The 17,606-nt window shown below is 37.7% G+C and overlaps 2 protein-coding genes and 4 pseudogenes across 5 annotated transcripts; 1 reads left to right on the top strand and 5 right to left on the bottom strand.

Annotated features, from left to right (window-relative positions):
- Positions 1 to 71: 71 nt before the first annotated feature.
- Positions 72 to 3,308, bottom strand: OTP82 (Tetratricopeptide repeat (TPR)-like superfamily protein). 4 transcript variants are annotated; one of them, XM_048108245.2, is made up of 3 exons: positions 3,162 to 3,308; positions 674 to 2,560; positions 72 to 543 (listed from the first exon to the last, which is right to left on the bottom strand). In XM_048108245.2, the coding sequence occupies exons 2-3, from the start codon at positions 2,468 to 2,470 to the stop codon at positions 133 to 135; spliced, it is 2,208 nt and encodes a 735-aa protein (XP_047964202.2). In that variant the 5' UTR covers positions 2,471 to 2,560; positions 3,162 to 3,308; the 3' UTR covers positions 72 to 132. The 4 variants fall into 4 exon arrangements, with proteins under 4 accessions (XP_047964202.2, XP_047964203.2, XP_088918203.1 ...); XM_048108246.2 differs by having other exon boundaries at positions 674 to 2,501; positions 3,162 to 3,303; XM_089062077.1 differs by having other exon boundaries at positions 674 to 2,570; positions 3,162 to 3,280.
- Positions 3,309 to 4,082: 774 nt separating this feature from the next.
- Positions 4,083 to 4,660, bottom strand: LOC125207732 (monothiol glutaredoxin-S10 pseudogene; annotated as a pseudogene).
- A 1,530-nt stretch (positions 4,661 to 6,190) lies between these two features.
- LOC125208027 (monothiol glutaredoxin-S10 pseudogene) lies at positions 6,191 to 6,841 on the bottom strand (annotated as a pseudogene).
- Positions 6,842 to 8,112: 1,271 nt separating this feature from the next.
- Positions 8,113 to 8,653, bottom strand: LOC125207990 (monothiol glutaredoxin-S10-like). Its single transcript, XM_048107519.2, has one exon. The coding sequence runs from the start codon at positions 8,580 to 8,582 to the stop codon at positions 8,274 to 8,276; it is 309 nt and encodes a 102-aa protein (XP_047963476.1). The 5' UTR covers positions 8,583 to 8,653; the 3' UTR covers positions 8,113 to 8,273.
- A 1,636-nt stretch (positions 8,654 to 10,289) lies between these two features.
- On the bottom strand, positions 10,290 to 10,853 carry LOC125208055 (monothiol glutaredoxin-S10 pseudogene; annotated as a pseudogene).
- Positions 10,854 to 14,578: 3,725 nt separating this feature from the next.
- LOC125208343 (UDP-glucosyltransferase 29 pseudogene) lies at positions 14,579 to 16,273 on the top strand (annotated as a pseudogene).
- Positions 16,274 to 17,606: the final 1,333 nt, after the last annotated feature.

Genomic DNA, 17,606 nt, shown 5'->3' with positions numbered 1-17,606 from the left:
TTTAAAGAAAATGCCAAATTTTAGCTAAAGTTTATGATTTCAGTGATATAAGCCCTATTTAGAGAGAGATATTTACACTTGAAAAAATGTAATAGTAGTAATATTAGCATCAAACACTGATTGTACAATTTTTCACCAATAGTCCTTACAAGAGCAATAACCATCCTTAAAATGATGAAACCGGCTTCGATCTCTTGCAATAATCTCTCTGTTATAAATCTTGGATATGATCTTGGTCGCAGCGTGACAGTTCCCACAAACTCTCAAATTCTTCACAATCCTCAGCGTCGTTCCTGGCTTTGTACTAATCAAACCAAACGCAATCGCCAGCCTCTCACTATGCTGGCACACCACCCCTTCCTTCCACTCTCGGTCCACGTCGTAGTACACCTCCGACGTGTCCGTCACGTGCCCCGCCTCCCTCACCGCCTCCTCCACCTCGTCCAGCATCCGGTACACCTCCTCGCTCCTCGGGTGCGTCCGGTCGCTCACTAGAAACTCGTGCACCACGCTGTCCACCTCGATCGATGTCGACCCGGGCACCTGTTGCCAAATAAAAAAAGAAATAATATAAATATAACATTATCCCCGATATAAAGAGAGAACTGAAACCAGTACTATATAAGTCTCATTGGTGGTTTTAGGATGGAACTCATCGGATTTCTATCAGCACCTTCTTTAGCCCGGCGTCATTCAAGTACGTCCGGATCTTCGCCACCTCGTCCCACCTCCCGGCCCCCGCGTAAATGTTCGACAGCGCCACGTAGTTCCCGGGGTTGCCCGGCTCGAGGTTATAGAGAATTTTAGCGGCGTACTCGCCTAGCTCGACGTTCTTGTGGAGCCTACACCCTCCGAGGATGGATCCCCAAATCGCTCCATCCGGCTCGTGTTCCATCGTTTCCACCATCGCCATTGCCTCGTCGAGCAGCCCTGCTCGTGCGAGGAGGTCGACCATGCACCCGTAGTGCTGCAGGCGAGGAGAGATCCCGTGGTCACGGATCATTGCGTTGAAAAACTCGCGGCCGAGATCCACTAAACCAGCATGGCAGCAGGCGGAAAGCACGCCTACGAAGGTGATGTCGTCTGGCTTTAGGCCTTCGTTGGTCATCTCCGTGAAAAGGTCGATAGCTCCCGCAGCATCTCCGTGCATACCTAAACCTGAAATCATCGCGTTCCAACAGGCTAAACTCTTCCTCTGCACGCCACGAAAGATCTGTTTCGCAGCCACTATATCTCCACATTTGGCATACATGTTGATGAGGCTCGTCCACAGAGTCTCGTTGGGCAACTCCGAGTAATGCTTCTTTACATACGTATGTATCCACTTGCCAAGATCGAGCGCGCCCAAGTGCGCGCAGGCAGGGATCACGTTCAAGAAAGTGATGTCGTTTGGCTCCACATTGCTCAGCAGTAGCAGACGGAACATTTGCAGCGCATCCTTATACCTGCTCGTGTGAGCATATCCGCCAATCATGACATTCCACGAGATGAGATCCTTCTCTTGCACAGAATCAAAGATGCTCCGCGCCATTTCAGGATCTCCACACTTGGCATACATATCAATCATGGCGTTGAGAAGCTTCAGATTTGAACCGTGGCCGTGTTCCTCAATCCAAGAACGAACCACGCCTCCCGTCTCCATATCACCTTGATGAGCGCAGGCCGAGAGAATGCTGAGCATAGTGCTCACATTAGGGCTGACTCTCTGTTTCCTCATCTCATGAAATAAGCTCAGAGCCACATCAAATCGGCCGGTTTGGGCGTATCCTGCTATCATAGCATTCCATGACACGACGTCTCTGATAGGGATAGCATCAAACAGCTCACGAGCTTCGTCAACATAACCCCTCGAGGCATACCCTGTGATCAAGGCCGTAAACGACACTGCATCTCTGTAATCACTCTTATCAAACACCATTCTTGCATCATCCAAATCCCCATGTTGAGCATACATGTTGATAAGCGAAGTGTGTGCGTACACATCATCAACGAGCCCAAATTTGAGCACCTGCCCGTGTACCTGCTTCCCCGTGTCTGCTGTCGGGAGCCTCGTGCAAGACTTGAGAAGAAAAGGGAATGTGTAAGAATTCGGCTCAAGACCAGAGAGCAACATGTCTGCATAATAATGTAGGGACAAACTCGGGGTAGAGCTCAGCGAATATCCACGGATCATCATGTTATATATGACATGATTCGGGTTGTGGATGGAGTTGAAGATTGAGACAGCATAAGGAAGGTCTCCATGAGGGCTAACGGCACAAAACTCCACGAGCTTGCTCAGCGCGAACTGCGTGTTGTGGAGGCCAAACTTGATGAACTGAGAGTGGATTTGCTTAAAAGTGTCTAAACTCCTGCATTTGGAGAGGAGGCCAAGAGACGGGTGGGAGTGAATGAGCTCGTAGGGAGGATCGAACGAGCTGGGGAGGAAATGTAAGGGATTCGAGGACAGTATCGGTGCTACAACTGCCATATGACTCTTGAAATTCTTACTTCACTGCAGTCTATACAAAATAGCCAGTTCCATGAGTGATTTGGGAGGGACAAATACACTCCCAAGTTCCTACAAAACACTAATGAACACATGATTTATGCAATAGTATTCCTACTTTGATGCTACTACACATTTATCACACAAGAAACATATACACTCATCACTTGCAAACCAACCAAGGATTGTGGCAATGATCTTCAAACTCTCAACTGGCCCCAAATCAACACATATGAACAAATCAAAGCAACACAGCTGGGAAATTACTTTTATTGATATGAATTTCATCAATAGAATGCAACACCAAAATCTAAGAACCTATTAAGAAATCTTTACCAACACTATGGCTAATTACACAGCAAACAAGTGGAGCAACTATTTAAGAAAAAAACTCAAATCAATATCAGAACACAAGAGCTCACACGCAAATTACTCAAGTTGTAATTGATACCAAACAAATTCAAGAATATTAGCAGTTAGTTACAACCCATTTTTACATTAACAATGTGCGTAAGTGCGACGCATGCAAAATCGAAGCTTTTGAAAGATTTCGAAAATCCCACATGAATTTAGTTCACAAAATCGAAACTTTCCAAGGATTTCAACAATCCCACGTGATTTTGATACGAAATTACATTGTAGAGAAATGCATGGAATTGAAGAGGAAAGGAACCTGGAAACCCCAAGAAAATGTGGCGGCTATTTTGATTGAGATAACCGTTTATCTTTTTAGCAACGGTGAATGGTAGCTCAATTCTGTAACAAAAATATCTGGTTTGGCTTAATGCTAGTACAGTTATATACTCTTCATTTTTTTTGATTGTATATATATACTCCTTTTTTAATTCCCTGGCTCCGTTGATATCATGGAGTTGGGTATGCGGAATTGAAACTTTTAATTCCAAAATTTCTATGTTTGTAGTAGTAATTGTTTTAGGTAATCTGCTTGGAATGATTTGGGCTTGAATTTTCTTGTATTGTTGCCAGGCCCAAAAATGTATAATTACTTTCTCAAAGTAGTATTTAAATTTTAAATTCCGTGATTTTGTACAAGAAGACACACTCATGTCTCATAGTGATCACCGAATAAATCTTTTTTCGTGACAACCCCACTAGCTTATAACAAAACCAAAGAGGTGCTAGAATCTGGTGTTTTTGGTACAACTTGGTTGAGAGGCTTCCTCATCATTCTCCTTTGAGTAATCACCATTTCTTTATTGAGAGAATCAAAATCAAAAGGGCAGAAACTGTTGAATACAAAATGATTAAAAAATATTATCCATAATAAATACTCCCTCTAAGAATTTTGAAAGGCCACACCACTGCATTTGGACAGCACTTAATGCAGAGAGAATATGCAAAAGTCTATATGTCATTTCAGTCTGGTTTTGGTGTCTGAACAAAGAATATATCCACACTCACTTCCACTGTAATCATGCTTCCACCATTTGCTTGCAATTCTTCATGTGCTTGTAAGGATCTCATGTGTTGATGATCAATGTTCAATGAAAAGAATGAGCAAGGATTAAAGATGAGTTATATAGTTAAACAAAGTTTGATGATATAGTTAACTAATTGTAGATTGTAGCAGCAGTTTATGAGCTTCAAACTTGTATATTTAGATCAGAGAAAGTCTATGTACACCCTTCAGACAGTGCCCTTACAAAATCCGCGGCGCCTAGCTAAAAAAAGAAAAGGAACTATACAAGATGAGTAGAGCTGGATTTGGCCTTATTAAAAATCACAGCCCTTTGATGTTCATGTTGTTGAGTGATTTCTATAGCCATAAGGCCCCTGCATCTTTGAGCATCATCTTGAGTGAGCCGTTGAGCTGCAGAGTCATCACGGTGTTTGCAGAGCCAACGAGCTTGCCCCCAATGAACACTGCAGGTGCAGCAGGGCTGCACCCGAGCTTCATCAAGGCCGACTCCAATTCCTTCCCTCTTGAGTCCTCATCGAGCTCGTGGATCAGAGGGCTCACGCCTTGCTCGTAGAATAGTCTCTTGATGGCGTGGCACATACAGCACGTGCTCTTGCTGAATATCACCACCGCCCTCTGTGAAGAGATCTTAGCCACTCTATCCATGATCGAACTTAATGGACAATGCAGTGAGTGTTGTTGTTTCTTGATGTGAAAATGCAAGTGTATTTTGTTGGTGTTTTTTCTCATTGCTGATAGGGTTTGTATTTATAGAGGGAGATGGAATGAGGTTTGATTGTTTAATTCTTGCAAAAGATGTAAATTCTTGAAGATATTTGGATAGATGCTAATGGTCTGAAATGACATCTGTGGTTTCATCATATTCTTGGAATCTCTTGAGGCCTAAAACTATGCAGATAACCAAGAATTCTGACTTTACCTAAAAGCAGATTCACAGCAATGTTTCTTGAGAAATACGAGCAGCTCGACTTTGCATCCTCTTTTCGTGTGGATAGGCAGCGCACCTAGGTGCTGCAATCGCGAGAATGTCAACTCTGGTAGATAGGAGGGAATCTGATATGAGCAGAGGATGTGGACAGATTTCTTGCATCAGCTGATGGCGAGGGGCGACGAACATGCTTTTACAACAGGGCGGTGAGTGGATAGAACATTCTACATGTGCTGAGTTGTCTGCAAGATTTTGGAGGAAGAAATGAGGAATGTTTGGACCACATTATATGTGTTACAAAAGTAGATTTGGATAAGCCCATTATAGAATCCTCAACTTTTGCAAACTGTGGAATTTGCTGCTGCTCTTAATCATATCACAAACTCACACACACACACAAAACTTGTAACAGAATTATCTGTTTGACGTGAGATGACATCAAAGTAGAATCGAATGTGGAGAATACTGTCCTAACTAAACATGCTACCCACTTGAATCTGGCCTCGGCTATCGTCATCGCCACATGAGGAAGGAGATGATGGAGCAAGGCTTGAAGAGAATATGTTCTTGACTTCTGAATTCCTTCAACTTTCCTCTTCATGTTTTGAAACGGGACGAAAAAACAGTTAAAAAAGAAATTCATGCTTATCATCAGAAACCACTGGCTCCTGTGATGACATGAAATCTCCTAAAAAACATATTCCTTTTCATCAAATATTCTGCCACTTGTGTTGCTCATGTAATTCATTTTATAGCAGAGAATCCTCCCAATATTCAAATAAATTTTTGGGTGACTCATTAGTGAAAGTAACTAAATACATTGCTGTCTCAATCCTAATCCATGTCTTAATCAAGAAATACCTCCTGAACAACATAATTCTAGTTTTAGTTTCACTTAATCTCATAATAATCCAAAAAACATGGCCATTAATTAGTAGTTTATGTTAAGAATTTTTTAAGGAAACAAGAATCTTGATACTGATAAGCTCATTGAATGCCTCAAATCTTCAGTAGACTTGAATTTTCATATGCGTTTCATTAGATACCGATACTCTTGAGGATGAAGATCAGTTCAATTCAACTATGATACATATATTTGTGATTCAGACAATGAAAATATGACTAGTAAACTGAACTCTCTCTCTGCTGCGAAAGGTTGATTGCTTTCCAAGAAAGAGTCTATTTCTTAATCACATGGCAACTCCAAAAAAACATTGCTATTAATTAACTTATTATTTCAAGAATGGCGATACTGATAATCTCGTAAGAGGCCTCAAGTAAACACTAAAATGAGTTTTGAGATGTGCTTCATTTGATTCCACAAGGTAAGATATATACTAACACAGAAAAGTTCCCATTGAGGTAGAAAGTTACAAAGAGTGATGAGTTAAGAGAAGCTACATTACATCAAGCTCATGAATAAAACTGAGCTCTATGCTTCACCATTCAAACTCATGTTTTGAAAAGGGAAAAAAAAAACTAGAGCAATAAGTACAGTTTTCACAAAGTTGGCCTTGTTTGATCCAACAATGTTTCTTTCTTTGATTATACACGACGAAGATCACAGCCAGAGAGCTCCTGCAGCTTTGAGCATCTTCTTGAGTGATCCATCGAGCTGAAGAGTGAGCACATCGTGAGCTGTTCCAACGAACTTTCCACCTACAAAAACTGCTGGAACGGATGGAGTGCAGCCTAGCCTCTTGAGGGCCTGCTCCATCTCCCTCCCATGCCTCTGCTCGTCTAGCTCGTACACCGTTGGATTCACACCTTGCTCGTAAAAGAGGCGTTTGATGGCGTGGCACATGCAGCAAGTGCTCTTGCTGAAGATCACCACAGCATTCTGTGTAGCAAGTTTTAGCACATTTGCCTCCATTTCTTGATCAAAAATTGATGTACTGTTGAAGTTAAACTACTTATATTGCCCAAAATTTTGACAATATTTCCTGATGATTGTGAGATTGTTTGTTTGTTTGGTGGTGATGAATTTTTGTGCTAGCATTGTGGTGTATATATAGAGGTTGGAGTTTTGAGTGTGTTGAATTGTTTAATGCAAAATATTTGAATTTTGAAAGGTCAAAATTCCTTGATATCAAGAATATATGCTGTCATGCTATAAATAAGTAACATTCTAAATTTTATTTGATCTAAATCGACTCTTGTTGTGCTTAAAGTTGGATTGCTTTGAGATCATCAGAATAATATTGTGTGTGAAATCAATAATTGTCACGCAAGGATTAGATATGTTTGGTTGATAAATAATCTACACATTTAAATCTCTTTACTTGTTACTCAGCAAAGAAGATACATAAATTTGAGTCATGATTCCTGAATGCTGAAATTCGTAAGCATTGGTATATTATTAATTTATCGAAAACTAGATATTTTTTTTATCATAACTCTGAAGAATTTTTTGATACAATATGAATATAAATAAACATTAATTTACTCACTTATCCTTATAATTAAAGTAGTAAGAATAAATAGTAATAGACAATATGCAATGAACATAAATAAATAAACAATATTAGGATTATCAATATTCTTTTTCCTGTTGAGAGGGGCCGAAAGTTTTATCCTGATTCTAATTCCATGCTATCTCGTCAGAAAATAATTAGAAATTTCCATAATCTAGCACAAAATTTTTGACAGAATATCAACAATATAATAAACTAAAACAAACTAAAGCAGTGGAATTTATATATTTTATGTTTACTTTATATAGATACCATTTTTATATTTTCAAATTATAAAAATAAATATATTGGCAGATGCTGATTACTGAGAAAATGAGAACCGCATCCGTACTAATAATAATTATATAATCTTCTAAGTTGGTGATTAATTATCTAACTTTATTCTTAGTTTCTTCAACACATGCAAATAGTTAATTAGTTATATTTCCTTTATAAATCTACAAATATTCTATCCTCCAAATTGTCAAGTGTTAAAACGTAATTGATTCGAGTAGCAATGTAAAAAGTTATTTAAGATTTTATTTTTGATAATTGACTTTGATTTTTGAGTTATGTAATTTATAAAAAGTTTCAATTTTTGGTACTCCTTTATTACCCCTCTTGTGTATTTACAATATACTTACTATATTAGTATCATTTCAGACTGGTTTTTGTGTTTGATCAAAAAATATATCCACACTCACTTCCTTTGTAATCATGTTTCCACCTTTTGATTGCAAGGTTGAATATAGTTAAATAAAATTTGCTGATATAGTTAACCAATTGTAGATTGTAGTAGAAGTTTATGAGCTTCAAACTTGTCTATTCAGATCAGAGAAAGTATATATACACCCTTGAGACAGTTCTAACTAAAAAATAAAAAGGAACTACACTAGATGAGCAGAGCTGGATTTGATCTTATAAAAATCACAGCCTTTTCATGTTCCTGTATTTGAGTGATTTCTATAGCCACAAGGCCCCTGCATCTTTGAGCATCATCTTGAGTGAGCCGTTGAGCTGCAGAGTCATCACCGTGTTTGCTGAGCCCACGAGCTTCCCCCCAACGAACACTGCAGGTGCAGCAGGGCTGCAGCCGAGCTTAATCAAGGCCGACTCCAATTCCTTCCCTCTTGAGTCCTCATCGAGCTCGTGGATCAGAGGGCTCACGCCTTGCTCGTAGAATAGTCTCTTGATGGCGTGGCACATACAGCACGTGCTCTTGCTGAATATCACCACCGCCCTCTGTGAAGAGATTTTAGCCACTCTATCCATGATCAGAATATAAGTGTTGTTGTTTCTTGATGTGAAAATGCAAGTGTTTTTTGTTGGTGGTTTTTCTCATTGTTGGTAGGTTTTGTATTTATAGAGGGAGATGGAATGAGGTCTGATTGTTTCATTTATGCAAAAGGTGTAAATTCTTGAAGATATTTGGATAGATGCTAATGGTCTGAAATGACATCTGTGGTTAAATTGCATATTTTGATTTTAATTATGTTCTTTGGAATCTCTTTAGGCCTAAAACTATACAGATAACCAAGAATTCAGACTTTACCTAAAGCAGATTCACAGCCATGCTTATTGAGAGATACGAGCAGCTCGCCTTTGCATCACCTTTTCGTGTGGATAGGCAGTGAGCCTAGGTGCTGCAATTGTGAGAATGTCAACTCTGGTAGATAGGAGGGAATCTGATATGCGCAGAGAATGTCGACATATATAAATTTTTCTTGCATCAGCAGATGGTGAGGCGCGATGAACGTGCTTTTACAACACTGGTGGGGATTGGATAGAACATCCTACTTGTGCTGTGTTGTCTGCAAGATTGTGGAATGAAGAAATGAGGAATGTTTGGACCACATTATATGTGTTGCAAAAGTAGGTTTGGATAAGCCTATAACACAGACAGAATCCTCAGCTTTTCCAAAATGTAGAATTTGCTGCTGCTGTTAATCATATCAGAAACTCTCTCTCTCTCTCTCACATACACAAAAATAAACTTGTAACAGAATTATCTGTATGATGTGATATGGCATCAAAGTAGAATCAAATGTGGAGAATACTATCCTAACTCAACATGCTACCCACTTGAATCTGGCCTCGACTATCGTCATCACCACATGGGGGAAGGAGCAAGGCCTGAGTTCATTCAATCTTCCTCTTCATGTTTTGAAAGGGGGTGAAGAAACAGTTTAAAAGGAAATTCATGCTTATCAGCAGAAACCACTGGCTCCTGTGATGACATGAAATCTCCCAAAAAATATTCCTTTTCATTACATATTCTGCCACTTGTGATGCTCAGTGTAATTCATTATGTATTCCTTGCAATATTCAAATATATTTGTGATTGACACATTAATGAAAGTGACTTATAAAGAGAACTAAAACTCCATTGCTGTCCTAATCCTAATCCATTTCTTAATCAAGAAATACCTCCTGAACAACATGATTCTAGTTCTAGTGTTACTTAATCTCAAAATCATCCTCCATGGCCATTAATTAGTAGTTCATGTCTAAAAAAATTAGGAAACAAGAAGCTAGATACTGATAAGCTCATTGAATGCCTCAAATCTACACCAGACTTGAATTTTCAGATGCGTTTCATTTATACCGATACTTTTGAGGATGAAGATCAGTTCAATTCAACTATTATACATATTTTTTGTTAAGACCATGAAAAAGACTAGCAAACAGAACTCTCTGCTGCTGTAAAAGTTGATTGCTGTCCTAGAATGAATCCATATCTCAATTCCCAAAAGAAAAGAAAAAAACTTGTAAAAACATTTTAATTTTACTTAATCACATGGAAAATCCACATAACATGGCTTTAATGATCAGCTGATTATTGCAAGAATGTCAATAATTATAAGCTCGCAATAGGCCTGAAATCCGCACTAGATATGAGTTTTCAGTCGTGCTTCATCTGATTCCACGCGTTGCACTTACTATAATAAGGAACACAAGGTAAGATATAACACAGAAAAGTTCACAAAGACACCATTCCCATTTAGGTAAAAAGTTACAAAAGAGTGATGAGTCAAGTGAAGCTACATTACATCAAGCTCATGAATAAAACTGAGCTCTATCATGTTTTGAAAAGGAAAAAAAAAACTAGAGCAATAAGTACAGTTTTCACACAGTTGGCCTTGTTTGATCCAACAATGTTGCTTTCTTTGATTATACACGACGAAGATCACAGCCAGAGAGCTCCTGCAGCTTTGAGCATCTTCTTGAGTGATCCATCGAGCTGAAGAGTGAGCACGTCGTGAGCTGATCCAACAAACTTGCCCCCAATAAAAACTGCTGGGACAGATGGAGTGCAGCCTAGCCTCTTGAGGGCCTGCTCCATCTCCCTCCCATGCCTCTGCTCGTCTAGCTCGTACACCGTTGGACTCACCCCTTGCTCGTAGAAGAGGCGTTTGATGGCGTGGCACATGCAGCAAGTGCTCTTGCTGAAGATCACCACAGCATTCTGTGCAGCAAGTTTATGCACATTTGTCTCCATTTCTTGATCAAAATATTAATGTTGTTGAGATGGTGAGATTGTTTGTTTGGTGATTGATGGTTTTTGGTGCTAGCATTGGTGGTGTATATATAGAGGCTGAAGTTTTTCATTTTTGAGTGTGTTGAATTGTTTAATGCACAAATTAGGCATTTTGGAAACAGTCAAAATTCCTTGATATCAAGAATAGATGCTGTCATGCTCTAAATAAGTAACATTCTAACTATTATTTGATCCAAAACGACTCTTGTTGTGCTTAAAAAGTTGGATTGCTTTGAGAATTATCAGAATAAACTGTTTTTTCAATGACAAATGTGTGTGATATCAATTATTGTCACCCAAGAAATACCTAATGTTTATATATAAAAGAATTACTATCATAGATATTTGTATCCTAACTCTGAATAATTAGTTGATACTTAAATTACTCACTTATCCTCTTAAATTAAAGTAGCAAGAATAAATATTAATAGAGACTATGCAATGAACATAAATAAATATATTAGTATTAGCAATATTCTTTCTCCTATTAAGAAAGGCCGAAAGTTTGATACTGATTCTGATTCCATGCTATCTCGTCAGAAAATAATCAGATAATTCCATAATCTAGCACAAGATATTTGACAGAATATAACAATATTATAAACTAATGTAAATAAATCAAAGCAGAGGGATTTATATATTTTTTATTGTTTATTATATAAAGAAGATATTTTTTACACTTTTAAATTTAAGAATAATATATATTTGCAAATGCTGATTTCTGAGAAAGTGAGAACCGCCTCCGTACTAATAAATGTTTTATTCTTTAATCTTCTAAGTATTGTTGATTTATTACCTGATCACTTTATTCTTTTTTCGCGTGTAGTTAATTAATTATATTTGCTGGTTAAAATTTACAAATATTCTATTCTCCAAATTGCCAAGTGTTAATTGATTTGACATGGCAGTGAATTACGTTACTAAGATTTAATTTTGGATAATTGATTTGATTTTTTGGTATGCTAAACGCTAAGTGCTTCGAGAAGGTACATTTTTCGATCTTAATTAGTATCACCAAGCTCTCTTACCATTGTGAAAATAGTTGACTTAATTAGATATCTAGATAACCATTACAATTAATATTCCAAGCCTATATCGAGCTTCTTATTCTTTAAATAAGTTGCTCTTAATTGAAAATACCAAACCCCTTTTCCAAATCCTGTAAAGTTAGTGCAGAATAGAAGAAGTTTGAAAATAGAAAAGTTACAAAGAGAAGAATTCGGCTAAGTTTTAAATTGCAACACGGTAAGGTTAATTATGTCTTAATTAGGTTACACTTTGATTTGAAAATAGTAGTACTGGTATATTTTTTCCAACAAGCTTCTACTTTGTATATCAACGTGTCCTATCATAGTTTAGTTATCATTACTATTATTTTAAAAGTATTCAATCTGTGAATATTTTTTTAAGCAGAGATATTCAGATATCTAATTTATTATTTTTGTTCCCAGTTAAAAAAATATATATACTTTAGCTATTTGTGATTCTCTCTCCTAAATCATGGAAGCTTCGGTTTTTAATTGACTTTGTGTACACTATTGTACTAAACTGAATACTCTTACCTTACTGGCTATAATGCGAACATAACTAACTCCAAAATTTATAAAATTTACTTGAATCAAATAGCATTTTTCAAATCTTCAATATACGTCAATATGTATCGTTAGTTCGTTACTAACTGGTGACGATGGATAGGATGTTTTGTGGGCTCATATTTTGAGAAAATTATGTTACTACTAGTTAGTGGATGTATTTTTAATTGATAAATGATATAGTAGTAATTATTAGTTAATTGGCCTCATAGTGGAAGTACTATGATGTAGTATTTGTAAAATTAAAGTACTCCATAGTCCATAAAAAATACTCCTACTACAGAGTACATGATATGTACCCCTCCGTCCCTCGAATCGTTATGTGAGACTTTTTTTAACAACATTTTGAAAAAAAAGTGGAATTTTGTTAATTAAATAAAAAATACTACTAATAAAATAGGATAAAGAATAAAATAGAAAATATAATACAAATTAAGATAAAAATATAATATTTTACAAAAATGACTCCCTTCGTTTAAAAAAAAATACATATCACTAAAGATAATACATACAAATATCGACACTCAATCAATGTAATTTTTTTCTCAAAAGAGAAGGGCGTGCCTGTTTTGTTTTTGGTAACTAATGCAGGCAAAGCCTGATATCAAAACAAAACTAACGAATATAAGAAACGGGGAGTGATCAATTGCTAACTCATCATTTAATTGCTGACTACAACTAATTGAAGGCCATAAGAATTTAGAAAACGTGTGGTCTACAATTTGCCACGTGTAATTTTCATTTGTATTAATCAAATAAAAAAAGATTAAAAAAACCCTCCAAATTAGGATTTTGGATTAAAATGTCAATATAGTGTTTCGAAAATATCAACACAATGCTTTGAGAATGGCAACACAATGCTTTAAGAATGTTAACCCATTGCTTATATTGACATTCTACATGTATTATATTGACATATTTTATATTGTATGTTGACATTTCTGCTTGTACGAAAAAATTAAAAAAATTTGAATTTTTTTTCAAATTTTGACGTCGGAACATATGAATATATGATATTGTTGGAATCCTTATGAAGTTATCTTTAATTTGATGTATGTTATACTCCCTCCGTCCACCAAAAATAGATCACTTTGTGTATGACACGAGTTTTAATGTAGAATTGGTAAAGTAAGAGAGATGAGGAAAAAAAATAGGTAAAGTAAGAGAGATAGGGAGAAAAAGTGAGTAAAGTATGAGAGAGGGAAGAAAAAGTGGGAAAAGTATGAGAAATAAACTTTCCATTTTTAGAAAGTGATCTATTTTTTGTGCACGTCCCAAAATGGCAAAAGTGATCTATTTTTTGTGGACGGAGGGAGTATGAATTTAAAGTTTTGGGATTTGTTTTAAAAGTTAGTTATAACTAAACATGTAGTTAATTGACATTAATACCCCTATTGATATTTTTTGGAATTAATCCTATGGCATTATTGACATTTTTCGTTGATCGTATTGACATTTATGGATTAATGATCTAAACCCTTAATTTGAATATCTAATGGCTAATATTTAGTTGTAGTTAGCAATTAATTTATGAGTTAGCAATATAACACTCCACTATAAGAAACACATATTCGATCATGCAACAACCAACTACGGAAGTCCATAGGGACTGTTTCTAACACATGCGTCCCCATCTGAAAGTTATAAGCATAATAAAGTACATAAAGTCAACAACAAAGTTACCTTCTGTCCTTCTCCATGCACGTATTGTACCACCACTGAATCAAAATCCTCCAATAACTCCTGCATCATGTGCACAATTGCCTGACAACAGATGAATACCTCGAGGCACCCCATAGTCATAGAGACTCCAACAAGATTATCGCTCTCTATCTCCAACTTTCGAAAGCCCAAAATCTTACCTAGCTGCAACCCGTAAACCGTACAGTCGTACACCAAATTTTTTTATCTGATTTGGAGATCGGATTTTAATTTTTTTTTTAATGAATTATGATCTTCTAGATATGCCGATGCGAGAACATGATTTACTTTGACCAACAATCAAACAACAATTATTACTATTTGACACCTAACGAGGCAAAAGTTTGAATATTATTTAAAATTTAAAATGGTAGAAACTTGACTGCATCTCATCGGCATCACCATCCCCTTTATATAAAACATCAAACATCAATCTATGCAAAACGTACAGCCACGCCAAGTCTCCAACCAGCGAAAAGAACCCCTAAATTTACCCCAAAGAAACAAAAAAATGGGTTCTAAAACTCTGAAAATTTTAATGTTTCCATTCCTAGCTCATGGCCACATCTCCCCCTTTCTCGAACTAGCCAAGAAGCTTTCTTCCAGAAACTTCCACATATACTTCTGTTCCACTTCAATCAACCTCGACTTCATCAAAGAAACCCTCAACAAAGATTCCTCTTACAACAACGACAATGTCGGAATCGAGCTAGTGGAGCTCCATCTCCCATCTCTCCCTCAACTCCCTCCAAAATTCCACACCACCAAAAACATCCCACCCCATCTCCACCCCCTCCTGATGCAAGCCTTACAAAACTCCACCGCAAGCTTCTCGAGTTTGCTGTCGGATTTAAGCCCTGATTTGCTAATTTACGACCTTTTCCAGCCTTGGTCGGCCAAAATCGCCGCCGCGGAAGGGATCCCCGCCGTCCATTTCTTCACCGGCGGCGCAGCCGCCGGCTCCTTCATGCACCACTGGCACTCCCACGGCAGCTTTGATGATTTCCCATTTCAAGAACTGAGCTTGAGAGAGCATGAGAAGAAGGGTCTCTATGCTAGCAAGAAATTTGTCAAAGTTGAAAATGGCGATCAAGGGTTTGCGTTTGGGGTTTTTGAGCTTTCTTGCGATGTTGTGTTGATCAAGAGCTGCAGAGCGATTGAAGGGAAGTACATGGATTATCTCTCCACGTTGTGTGGGAGAAAGCTCATCCCCACCGGCCCTTTGATTGCTCATGGCGGTGGCGGCGATGGAGAGATAATGGAGTGGCTGAGCAAGAGAGAGAGGGGTTCGACTTTGTATATCTCTTTTGGGAGTGAGAATTTCTTGAACGAGAAGGAGATGGCTGAGATAGCCAAAGGGTTGGAGATGGTTAATGATGTGAACTTCATTTGGGTTGCGAGGCGGCACGGCGGAGAGGCGGCGGCGGGGGTGCCGGAGGGTTTTGCGGAGAGGGTGGGGGGGAGGGGGATGGTGGTGGAGAGGTGGGCGCCGCAGGCGGAGATCTTGGCGCATGGGAGCGTGGGGGGGTTCATGAGCCACTGCGGGTGGAGTTCGGTGACGGAGAGCTTGTGTTTCGGGGTTCCGGTGGTGGCGGTGCCGCTGAAGATTGATCAGCCGATGAATGCGAGGCTGGTGGTGGGGGCCGGGGCTGGGGTGGAGGTGGAGAGGGATGGGGAGGGAGGGTTTGATGGGGAGGCGGTGGCGAGGGCGGTGCGGGGGGTGGTGGTGGAGGGGGGAGAGGGGATGAGGAGGAGGGCGAGGGAGTTGGGGGAGAAGATGAAGATGGAGGAGGATGGAGCCATTGATCAAGTGGTGGAGGAGTTGTCTAAGATTTGTTATACCAAGAAATGACCAATTTTATCGCCGGCCGGTTGTTTAAGTTCACCACGAAATGACACATTTCTAGAATGGCACAATATTAAATGAGTAAATTTTTTATTGAGTTAGACTAAAGAAAAGTCGGTTATTTTCTTTGAGAATAAGGTAGCAGAGAAGCACTGGAGTTAGATTCAGTGACGGGCCAGAATTTTAATAGTTGGGGCCTAAATTATCATTATAATTTGGTGAATGTGTCCAGTGCTAACGACACTTTTTCGAACATAGCATATATTTTACTACTTATATTTTATGATATGTTTTCATCGTATTTACTATATCAAAGAGTTATTATCTACTATTATAAATGATTTTATAATTAAGGGCATCACATTAAAATTTATTTTATTAATATCATATACTCCCTCCGTTCCAAGATAAGCGAAACACTTCTTTTGGACATGAGATTTAAGGAATTGATATTAAATAAATTAAAGTAGAGAGAGTAAAGTATGAAAGAGAGAAAAGTAGATGAGTAAAGAGTGAATAAAATATGTGGATAATAAAGTAATATAGATGATTTTTTGCTAAAAATGAAAATGACTCACTTGTAGTGGGACATTCCAAAAAGACGACTCGTTTATCTTGGGACGGAGGGAGTAATATTTTACAATATTTATGAAATCAAAGAAATATTTTATATTCTTAAATTACAAAAATCATTTATTTTAAAATTATAAATTAAAAAAATTTATACAAGATTACAAATATATAAATATAATAAAACATACTCAAATGACTACAACATAGAAGTAATAAATGCCTAAATATCTGAATGTTTCAGTTGGGTTTCCAACTAGATACCTCACGACCAAGCACCCAATAATAACACCAACTGCGCTAGTTCATGTTTAAAATTGTAATTACATGTATTATATAGGGTAAATATCCAAATGGGTGAGGGGCCCAGGGCCCCCCTCCCCATCGTGCCTCTGCCCCTGACTAGAGCGCATCCTAATTATAATTATAATGTACTTTCAATCTCGCGTTGTCACGTTAGATAACTTTAAGTACACTTGCACATTTAGAACCAAAAGATATTTACTTCTATCCTGACAAATTGTAAAAATGAGACCAAAACAAAATACAAATTGGTGCAATAATTTGAGAATAACTATAGACAGTAAAACTCGTACACCCTCCGTTCCAAGTAACAGAGACGTTTCTTTTTGAGCTCTCGTTTTGAAAAAATGATAATAAATAGTTAAAGTGGAGAGAGAGTAAAGTAAGAGAGAATAATGTAGTGAAGAGTCTTATCTACAATATTCTTTCTCTTACTTTACTCTTTCTCCATTTTATCTATTTATTGTTATTTTTTTAAAATGAATGCTCAAAATAAAACGTCTCTATTACTGTGGAATGGAAGAAGTACTACTTAATAGACAACGCGATGGCAGTTAATTAAAAAATTAAGAATAGTAGAGTAGTCAAAATTGTGGATCCTTCCAATGAGGTGGAAAATCTCAACATCTATTGACCACTGTACTATTCTTAATTTTTTTAATCAACAATTAATTTCTTACTAACTATAGGACTGCAGTACACAAACTTTTGTGGTCTTGCTGCCGCCTAATAATAATGCCAACGAG

This window comes from Salvia hispanica, chromosome 6, assembly GCF_029641045.1.
Source record: "Salvia hispanica isolate PSC_SH4W2 chromosome 6, Shi_PSC_v1, whole genome shotgun sequence".
Taxonomy (NCBI): domain Eukaryota; kingdom Viridiplantae; phylum Streptophyta; class Magnoliopsida; order Lamiales; family Lamiaceae; genus Salvia; species Salvia hispanica.
Note: the sequence above shows the minus strand (reverse complement) of the source record. Positions and strands in the feature narration are given on the sequence as shown.

Bases quoted from the DNA above. Each gene is read 5' to 3' on its own strand.
- OTP82 (XM_048108245.2), bottom strand. From the start codon at position 2,470: ATGGCAGTTGTAGCACCGATACTGTCCTCGAATCCCTTACATTTCCTC. The intron at 544-673 runs GTGCTGATAGAA...ATTTGGCAACAG, and splicing joins ATGACGCCGGGCTAAAGAAG to GTGCCCGGGTCGACATCGAT.
- LOC125207990 (XM_048107519.2), bottom strand. From the start codon at position 8,582: ATGGATAGAGTGGCTAAAATCTCTTCACAGAGGGCGGTGGTGATATTC.